This window comes from Macrobrachium rosenbergii, chromosome 58 (assembly GCF_040412425.1).
Source record: "Macrobrachium rosenbergii isolate ZJJX-2024 chromosome 58, ASM4041242v1, whole genome shotgun sequence".
Lineage (NCBI taxonomy): Eukaryota > Metazoa > Arthropoda > Malacostraca > Decapoda > Palaemonidae > Macrobrachium > Macrobrachium rosenbergii.
Genome location: NC_089798.1, coordinates 15,117,827 through 15,129,041, shown reverse-complemented (window position 1 = coordinate 15,129,041; position 11,215 = coordinate 15,117,827). Strand labels below are relative to the sequence as shown.

The following is an 11,215-nucleotide window of genomic DNA, read 5'->3' as shown; positions in this document are numbered from 1 at the left end:
ATTCTTTCGTCATTTTGTCGTAATTTTTGCACTGTCTTGTATTAGCCGTTACATAAAGTTTTATATATGAAAATGTGCGCAATTTCATGTACAATACAACAAAATATAACCCATGGTTGTAGCTTTTATCAGTTTGGAAATATTTTCATATAAACCACGATAACTGCCAAAATTTCAACCTTCGGTCAGATTTGACTCGACCGAAATGGTCAAAAGACGCAATTTTAAGCTAAAACTCTTACAATCTAGCAATATTCAATCATTTACCTTCATTTTGCAACCAATTGGAAGTCTCTAGCACAGTATTTCGATTTATGGTGAATTTTTGAAAAAACTTTTTCCTTACGTCCGCGCCAGAAATTCTTTCGTCACGTTGTCGTAATGTTTGCACCGTTTTACGTTAGTCGTTACATGAAGTTTTATATATGGAAATGTGCGCAATTTCATGTAGAATACAACAGAAAATAACTCATGGTTGTAGCTTTTATCAGTTTTGAAATATTTTCATATAAATCACGATAACTGCCAAAATTTCAAGCTTCGGTCAACTTTAACTTTCGACCAAATGGTAAAAAACGCAATTATAAGCTAAAACTCTTACATTCTAGTAATATTCAATCATGTACCTTCATTTTGCAACAAACTGGAAGTCTCTAGCACAATATTTCGATTTATGGTGAATTTCTGAAAAAAAAAAAAAAAAAAAAAAAAAAAAAAAAAAATTTCCTTAGGTCTGCGCGGTAACTTCGGCGAACATCTCAGAAATTCTTTCGTAATGTTGTCGTAAAGAATTTCGTAATGTTGTCGTAATGTTTGCATCGTTTTACATTAGTCGTTACATAAACGTTTATATATGAAAATGTGCGCAATGTCATGTAGAATACAACAGAAAATAGCTCATGGTTGTAGCTTTCATCAGTTTTGAAATATTTTCACATAAATCACGTAACTGCCAAAATTTCAACCTTCGGTCAATTTTTACTCGACCGAAATGGTAAAAAAACGCAATTGTAAGCTAAAACTCTTACATTCTAGTAATATTCAATCATTTACCTTCATTTTGCAATAAATTGGAAGTCTCTAGCACAATATTTCGATTTATGGTGGATTTTAAAAAAAACATTTTCCTTACGTCTGCTTGCTGTAACTCAGCCGAACATCTCAGAAATTCTTTCGTCTCGTTGTCGTAATATTTGCACCATTTTATATTAGTCGTTACATAAAGTTTTATATATGAAAATGTGTGCAATTTCATGTACAAATACAACAAAAATAACTCATGGTTGTAGCTTTTATCAGTTTTGAAATATTTCCATATAAATCACGATAAATAGAAAAATCTGACTTTCGGTCAACTTTAACTCGACCGAAATGGTCGAAAACTGCAATTGTAAGCTAAAACACTTACAGTCTAGTAATATTCAATCAATTAGCTTCATTTTTCAACAAACAGGAAGTCTCTAGCACAATATTTCAATTTATGGTGAATTTTTGAAAAAACATTTTTTACGTCCGCTCGTTACGAATTCATGCATCATTTTGTGAAAATATTTTCTCTGTGTTGCTTTGATCGTTTTAAAATTTGTTATATACCAAAATCATCGCAATTTAGTGTACAATACAACTAAAAAAATTAACTCATTAGCTTTAACCGTTTTGCTTACAGCGATTTCTATACAATTATATACGAGTTTTTTTTTTTTGTCATCATATATTCCAATATTTATATATGATAATGATATTTTTTCATTTCTGATGGTTGCATACTAAACTTCAGGCAATGACAAAAAAAAATGAGCCAAAAATGAACTCTTAACCTTATAAACTAAGCGTGCTGTGATTCTTTGAAAAAAACTTTTTTTCTGCTTCGGCGCTAACTCACCGAACGCTGCCGGCATACGGGAGACGTTTTTGTAAATATGGCTTCGGCGCTAAAGGGTTAATATAAGCAGTTTTCTCAGATGTTGGGAACTTGCACCCTGATATATGGGCACTTATAACTTTCATTATTTCAGTAAGACTTGAAAATTTTTCACTCCAGCAAATTCAGAAATTGGCATTGGATCAAGGTCATAGTTTATTTTCCCTACTGTTTTAATAACGCACATGACATCATCATTATTTACTCTTATTAAATTTCAGCATTCTTCCATTTTATCAGGTTTTGTACTAACCCTTAAACGCCGAGCCTCTATTTACAAAAGTGTCTGCCGTATGCCGGCGGGGTTTGGGAGTTAGCGCCAAAGCGGAAAGAAAGTTTTTTTGAAAAAATCACAGCACGCTTAGTTTTTAAGATTAAGAGTTCATTTTTGGCTCCTTTTTTCTCATTGCCTGAAGTTTAGTATGCAACCATCTGAAAAGAAAAAATATATATAAATATTGGAATATATGACAGTAAAAAAAAAATTTCATATAATTGTATACAAATTGCGCTGTGAGCAAAATGGCCAAAGTTAATGAACTATTTTTTTTGTTGTACTGTACACTAAATTGCGATGATTTTGGTATATAACAAATTGTAAAATGATCAAAGCAACACAGAGAAAATATTATCACAAAATGATGCATGAATTCATAACGGACATAAAAAAATTTTTCAAAATTCACCATAAAAAAGTTTTTTTCTGGAGAGGGGCCCGTGTCACCCGGTGAAAATTCAGCACATAAATCGAAATACCAGAGAAGCTAAATGAAATGCTGGGTTACTACCCCCCAGAGCGAGCTCCACTAGATGGAGTCGTGTGGGAAAAGGTGAACTAGAAAACACGACTTCCTATAGAGATTCCTGTTTGTTGCAAAATTAACTGTATACAAGGCAACACTAGCCACATTCCATGTTAAACCTGAAGTTTATCAAGGGGGATTGAATATTACCCCTCTCCAGAAATAGATTTTTCCTTTGTCAAAATCCTTTTTCTGGATCGGGTCCCGTGTCACCCGGTGAAATAGTAACAGAGAAATAAACATCATTCTTATGCATTTAAAGACTTAAATAGAAACGTTGAAAACTAGACCCTGAACATAAGTTCCTCTAAGTTCATGTAATGAAAATAATGTAAGTGGTCACCGTCTAAGATCAAGCTTAGAATAGCACCTGAATAGGCTTGTATTAAGAAAATACTCCCTGCCTAATAGCAGACCCAATGACAGTCAATATTTATTCCTGTTTGTTGCAAAATTAAGGTAAATGATTGAATATTACTAGAATGTAAAGTTTTAGATACAATTGCATTTTTTCGACCATTTTGGTTTTTGTCAAAGATGACCATTGAAATTTTGTTGATTTATATAAAACTATTTCAAAACAGATAGAAGCTACAACCATGAGTTATTTTTTGTTGTATTTTACATGAAATTGCACACATTTTCATATATAAAACTTTATGTAACGACTAATATAAAATGGTGCAAAAATTATGACAAAGTGACTAAAGAAATTCAGAGATTTTCAGCAGAGTTAGCGCATGGAGGTAAGGAAAAAGTTTTTTAAAAAATTCACCATAAATCGAAATATTGTGCTAGAGACTTCTTGTTTATTGCAAAATGAAGGTAAATGATTGAATATTACTAGAATGTAAAAGTTTTAGCTTACAACTGCATTTTTCGACCATTTTGGTAGAGTCAAAGTTGACCAAAGGTTGAAATTTTGGCACTTACCGTGATTTATATGAAAATATTTAAAAAATTATAAAAGCTACAACCATGAATTATTTTTTGTTGTATTCAACATGAAATTGCGCACATTTTCATATATAAAACTTTATGTAACAGCTAATATAAAACGGTGCAAAAAGTACGACAAAGTGACTAAAGAATTTCTGAGATTTTCAGCAGTTAGCGTGCGCGGAAGCAAGGAAAAAGTTTTTTTCAAAAATTCACCATAAATCGAAATATTGCGCTAGAGACTTGTCGTTCATTGCAAAATGAAGGTAAATGATTGAATATTACTAGAATGTAAGCGTTTTTAGCTTACAATTGCATGTTTCGACCATTTCGGTCGAGTCAATGTTGACCAAAGGTTGAAATTTTGGTACTTACCATGATTTATATGAAAATATGTCAAAATTGATAAAAGGTACAACGATGAGTTATTTTTTGTTGTATTCTACACGAAATTGCACATATTTTGATATATAAAACTTTATGTAACTGTTAATATAAAACTGCAAAAATTATGACAAAGTGACTAAAGAATTTCTGAGATTGTAAGAGCCTGACGCTGTCTCTTCCAAACACGTGTGTGTTCGTCGTCCATCGGAGTGGCGAGACGTTTGGTGTCTTCACAAACAGAAACATACACACAGTTTGGTACAGAAGATTCATTCTAACATTATGAGTACATTATTAGAATGCATTGCATTGTACATACATCAAGACAACAATGGTTAGGGAGAAACAGACGGAAATATTGTATGGTTGAAATCGCGTTCCTTTAGAGAAAGAAAACGAGATGCTCTTGTTGCCTTGTCCACTCCGATGGACGATGAACACATGAACACACACGTGTTTGGAAGAGACGGCGTCAGGCTCTTACAAGATTTTCAGCAGAGTTAGCGCAGACGTAAGGAAAAAGTTTTTTTCACAAATTCACCATAAATCGAAATATTGTGCTAGAGACTTCCTGTTTGTTGCAAAATGAAGGTAAATGATTGAATATTACTAGAATGTAAGAGTTTTAGCTTACAATTGCATTTTTCGACCATTTCGGTCGAGTCAAAGTTGACCGAAGGTTGAAATTTTGGTACATCGTGATTTATATGAAATATGTCAAAACTGATAAAAGCAACAACTATGAGTTATTTTTTGCTGTATTCTACATGAAATTGCACACATTTTGATATACAAAACTTTATGTAACGGCTAATAGAAAATAGCACGAAAATTACGACAAAGTGACTAAAGAATTTCTGAGATTTTCAGCAGAGTTAGCGTGGACGAAAGGAAATGTTTTTTTAAAAAATTCACCATAAATCAAAATATTGTGCTAGAGACTTCTCGTTTATTGCAAAATGAAGGTAAATGATTGAATATTACTAGAATGTAAGAGTTTTAGCATACAATTACATTTTTCGACCATTTCAGTCAAGTCAAAGTTGACCGAAGGTTGAAATTTTGGCACATTGTGATTTATATGAAAATATGTCAAAACTGATAAAAGCTACAACCATGAGTTATTTTTTGTTGTATTCTACATGAAATTGCGCACATTTTCATATATAAAACTTTCTGTAAAGACTAATAGAAAACAGTGCAAAAATTACGACAAAGTGACTAAAGAATTTCTGAGATTTTCAGCAGAGTTAGAGCAGACATAAGGAAATGTTTTTTGTTTTAAATTCACCATAAATCGATATATTTTGCTAGAGACTTCTCGTTTGTTGCAAAATGTAGATAAATGATTGAATATTACTAGAATGTAAGAGTTTTAGCTTACAATTCCATTTTTCGACCATTTCGGTCGAGTCAAAGTTGACCAAAGGTTGAAATTTTGGCAGTTATCGTGATTTATATGAAAATATGTCAAAATTGATAAAAGGTACAACCATGAGTTATTTTTTGTTGTATTCTAAATGAAATTGCACACATTTTCATATATAAAACTTTATGTAAAGGCTAATAGAAAACAGTGCAAAAATTACGACAAAGTGACTAAAGAATTTCTGAGATTTTCAGCAGAGTTAGCTGATGCTTTCTTTTGGGATAAGAAAGAAATTACATGCGATGCGCAGCTGGGTCACGCTTGTAAACAAAACAACAATCACGAACTCCCAGCATCCCTTGAAAAATTTTTCGCAAATGAGGTCTATAAGTATTTTTCCGCTAATATTTAAAAAACTTTTTGTAGTCGACGTATTTTACATCCACTTGGCACCCGACAGACAACTTTTGTTGACGTAAAATACGTCCAGTCGGCATTAAAGGGCTAATTTGAATTAGCTTTTCAACAAAAGTGACAATTATATTCTCCATTTTTACCTTAAAGTCAAGAAAAATACCCAGCTCTTGGTCATTGAAACTTTGGAAGACCATTATTCTTTAAAATTACCAATTAAATCAAGAAGACATGAAAATGAAGATGGAGTGCAATGCCAGTGAACCCGCATGCTTCCATACACACGTAGGTACCTTTCCACTGGAGAACACTGGATGACTGGCATACCGGTGATAGCACACCCACATCAGCCCATCTGAGCACTGATCAACTTGTTGGTGCCTGGATAAAGGAAACTGGCTTAAATTCAGGGAATTATGTAGAATAGAAGGTGGCAAAATTTCAAAGCATTAATTACGAAATTGATTTACTCATGAGAAGTCACATAGCAGGATGCTCTCCATTCCTGTAACTGGATATTTATACAGTTGATAACCAGTTCCTTGGTGGGCATCAGAACTTCAGGTATTAATCAAGCTCCACTGGCTAAATGCTGCAGAAAACAGAAAACAAAATACAATCTAGAAAAGTTGCAGATCATAACTCTACATCAGATTTGGTCTACCTTTTTTCTTCTGTGAACAAATGAACAAAAGCACTCCACTCTTCTGTATGGGGAAAGTTATAAAAAAATTGTAGGCAAATTTACTCCAAATCATCATACAGTTTTCAAATTCAGTGGTCAATATGCAGTAGTCTAAGTGAGGACAGCATTGCCTAAGCATTTTAAGAGTATCCTGGCATTCAGAAGCATATCCAAGTAACCAGTACCAGTCTTTGAAGGAATAAAAGCTGCCTGTAATTTACATTAAGCAGAGATGAACCTTATGATCAAAAGAGTATATTTTAGAGCACTATGTTCTTTATAATAAGTGTGGCATGACCTGATTTACCCAATGAATTACTCTATTAACAGCAAGTTATCCAATTGCATTGCCAGATTGTCTGGGTAGGATCAAGGAAGAAAGCTGGTCAATTCAAGATTTGCATGGAGAATGGAATAGAAGTATTCTTTCATCTACAGTGTGGTTTTGGAGAATTCACTTCACAACAGACATGCTAATTCATCTTCAGTTATCCATTTGGATGGTTAGTTTGCATCCAAGCATCATCAATATTCTCTGACCTTGAAAAGGCATATGACATTGCTTTGGAGGTAGACTATTTTACAACTTGGGACTAAAAGGCAAATATACATTATTCATTCAGACAATTTTGGCACACTGGTTCTATCACGTTAGAATAGGTAATACTCTGTCTGAAAGAAAATACCAAAGAGTTTCTTACAGGGGGTGACCTAGTGTTCCTTTGCTTATTAGGGCAACTAAAGGTATTTCTACTCTTGTTCCTAGGACTTTGCCATGTTTTTTTTTTATTTCATATGCAGGTTCAGTAATGTCCACAACTGACAAAAGACTAAATTACCAGTACCTGTTCCAAAGTGTGGCTTATCTGCAGACTGCAATAACTACAGACCAATTTCTTTTCTCACTGTGGTCTCCAAAGTTGCAGAAAAACTTATTTTAAGCCACTATATAAGTACAGTATGTGGAATCTAAAGGATTATTAGCTTAGAGTCAATATATATCATATAGAGAGCAGTTAGGTACCTGCGATGCTCTTTTAGACTTGACATACCACTTGCAAAAGAATGTTGATAGGGGTTTTGAGTGCAGAGTAATTCGAATAGATTTTAGTGCTGCTTTCGATTTAGTAAATCATAAGGCATTTATTTATAAACTTCAGAATCTTGGTAAGGATGGATATGTTTTAGGATTACTGTACTGAAGATTTAGTGAACCAAGACCTATTGTGTCTCGAGTTTCACAGGGTAGTGTTCTTGGTCTACTATTATTTTTGGTGTATACAAGCGATATGGTTGTTGGCCTGGAAAACAAGATAATTCAGTATGCCAATGATGCAATATGTGTGTGTAGTAAAGTCTCCACTTATGAGAAATGAAGCTGCCCTAAGCCTCAATCAGGAATGGAACGGATTAATGAATGGCTTAGTTGGTGAGATATGAGGCTTGAACTCCAGTAAAACGAAAACACTATTGATTAGCAGATCTCATACAGATTTTCCACCCCCATCCTCCCCTTCAGGTGGATGGGACTTTGCTGAATGAGTCTGAAGCTTTAACTATTCTAGGTGTACAGGTAACGTTTGACTCATATCTTTTAAAAAATTTCAGCAAATGCTGCATGAAAGTTAGGTATTGTTTGTAAGGCTGCAAATATTTATTTGTACTTTTTTTACTAAGATACTGTTCTCTGGTTTATATGTCTGCTTCTTCCAGCAATTTCTCTCTTTTAGATAGAGTGGTTCATGGTGGTAGGTTTCTGTTTCCTAACAGTAGCAGTTATGACTTGGACCATTAGTGGATGGTCTCGTTTGTCACTCTTTCATAAGGTGCATTTTAATAGAGGTCTTTCCATTCACAATTGATCCTTGATCCTCTTTTCCTGCCGAGAGCAATCGCTGAGCAAGAGCATCGATATGCAGTGAACGTGCCTAACTGTCGAACTTCTCAGTTCCAGAGGTCCTTTATTCCACACAACGCTGGATTGTGGACCAGTCTCCGTGAGGATGTCGTGTAACAGGAAATTCAAAAGTTCAAGCGAAGATGCAATGCATTACTACCTAATGCTATTCTCCTTTCAGATATATATATATATATATATATATATATATATATTAATTTATTTTTTCTTTTGATATATATATATATATATCTTGGAAAGCTTGAATTTATTTTTCTTTTGATAAGTGAGATCTTTCTGTATTCACAATGGGTAAACCAAGCCTAATGAGCACCATATTCTTGGAAAGCTTGAATTTCAAGTTGATGGCCACAATGGGCTTGTTCCATATGGATATGGTTCATCTTCTGAATAATAATAATAATAATTTAGTTCATAATTATAATATAAACCAAGGCTGGATAGTGGTATATATATATATATATATTTATATATATATATATATATATATATATATATATATATATATATATATATATATATATATATATATATATATATATATATATATATATATATATATATATATATATATATATATATATATATATATATATATATATATATATATATTATATATATATATATATATATATATATCATATAACCATATATATATATATATATATATATATATATATATATATATATATATATATATATATATATATATATATATATATATATATATATATATATATATATATATATATATATATATATATATATATATATATATATATATATATATATATATATATATTATATATATATATATATATATATATATATATATATATATTTATATATATATATTATATATATATATATATATATATATGATATATATATATATATATATATATATATATATATATATTTATATATATATATATATATATATATATATATATATATATATATATATATATATAATATATATAATATATATTAATTTATATATTTTATATAAAATACGACTTATGACCTATTCGACTTAAGGCTGAGCGACTTTAGGCTATTATTTAACAATATAATATATATATAATAATATTTAATTTTATATTTTGCTAAAATACGTTCCTGGCACAGATACTTTCCCGCTACCAAAGCGCTCATATCCGAGAGATGCTCAGCTTTCGGCAGCATTGTGTGTTTGTGTCATTCGAAAATGGTAAAAGATTCATATTTTTGTAATGTATTTTGTATTTCTATTTTTGCAAATAAATCAAATGTAATAACAAATTACCGTATTTGATGGCTTATAATATGCATGTCTGCATAGGACGCACTTTTAATTTCAGCAGGACACTGAGGGGAAAAAAATAAGGTTTCTAGCCTATGCTCATATGATTTTGGTAAGTAAAAACTGTAGTATTAGGTTATCATATGCATATTGTTTCTTACCAACAGAATCAACAAAAACATTAATAAAGAAGTTATTTACCATATTTATATTTATCAAAATATGTATTATACAATCAGCCATTTACTACGATCGAATGTTTCGTCTGCTGCTGAAAGCTACCTCATAGGTTTACCAATAGATCCAACACATTCATTTGTAAACATTGTTTCTTACCGCCAGAATCAACAAAAACATTAATAAAGATGTTACCTACGGTAATATATGTTATTTATATCCATTATATATTATAAAAGTATGCAATCAAGGGGTAAAATTCAATAAATAAAAATGTTTCCTATGTAACAGCTCGAGTCTCGTGAGCAACTGAACAAAGCCATGTTATTATTCTTAAAAGAGAATGCTAGCAAGAGTTATGAAGTATCAACTCAACGAAGCCTTGTTATTATGCCTAAAGAGAATGGTAGCAGGAATTGTCAACCACCAATTGATTGAAGCCATGTTGTTATGCGTAAAGAGAATGTTAGCAGGAATTGCCAACTAGCAACTGAACGAAGCCTTGTTATCCGTAAAGCTCTCGAGATAATCACCAATAGGTGGCAGCACATGTACTGTTTATATTTATAAATGTGGAATGCGGCGATCCACTGTAGACGACGATAATGATATTAACATTTTAATGAAAATATCGATAATAACAACGTATTGATTATAATACTAGCAGTAGTAATTGCGGTGATGGTAAGTGTGATAATGATAAATAATTATAATAAACTTTGTTTTTTAATAGGTTATTAGGATAACACCGAATTTTACGCTAGGCTACAACATCTACATGACGTTTCATGTATAATTTCGGCCAAAATTCTTAAATTTTGAGCCTACATTATGTACATAGGACGCAGGGGGATTTTTTAGGCCATTTTTTTTGTTAAGAAAGTGCGTCTTATACGCCATCAAATACGGTATGTATTTAATTCAAACCTATAAATAAACAAAAGTAAATAATACGTCATACGTGTAGCCGATTGGCAATGCAAATGGCGGAGAAGAAAATGTAAACAGACCAGACAGATGGTTTGAATGCCTACAATAAAAATGTTAAATACAGTAATAAAAGTAAGTATTAATCAAGGAGTTCAAGCATGATAAGATTTCATATGCTAAACGTAAAAATATGTACTATACATGCACATTTTTTGGATAATATAAAATGTATATGTAGGCTAGTCATACTTAGGATATATGATGGATAATATACGGTAGGTACAGAATACATGTACATATGTGGTTGGTCGACTTACGACGAGATCGACATCCGACCGCTCTGTCAGAACCTAATGCCGTTGTAAGTCGACGACTACCTGTATATAT

The 11,215-nt window shown here is 31.8% G+C and overlaps 1 protein-coding gene across 1 annotated transcript in view; it reads right to left on the bottom strand.

Annotated features, from left to right (window-relative positions):
- Positions 1 to 5,914: 5,914 nt before the first annotated feature.
- The window catches only part of LOC136837156 (uncharacterized), a 44,638-nt gene continuing 39,337 nt past the window's right edge, over positions 5,915 to 11,215 (bottom strand). Inside the window, exon 8 of the mRNA XM_067101828.1 lies at positions 5,915 to 6,214. Within this exon, the coding sequence (XP_066957929.1) occupies positions 6,200 to 6,214 (15 nt within the window). The 3' untranslated portion in view covers positions 5,915 to 6,199. The remainder of the gene's footprint in view (positions 6,215 to 11,215) is intronic.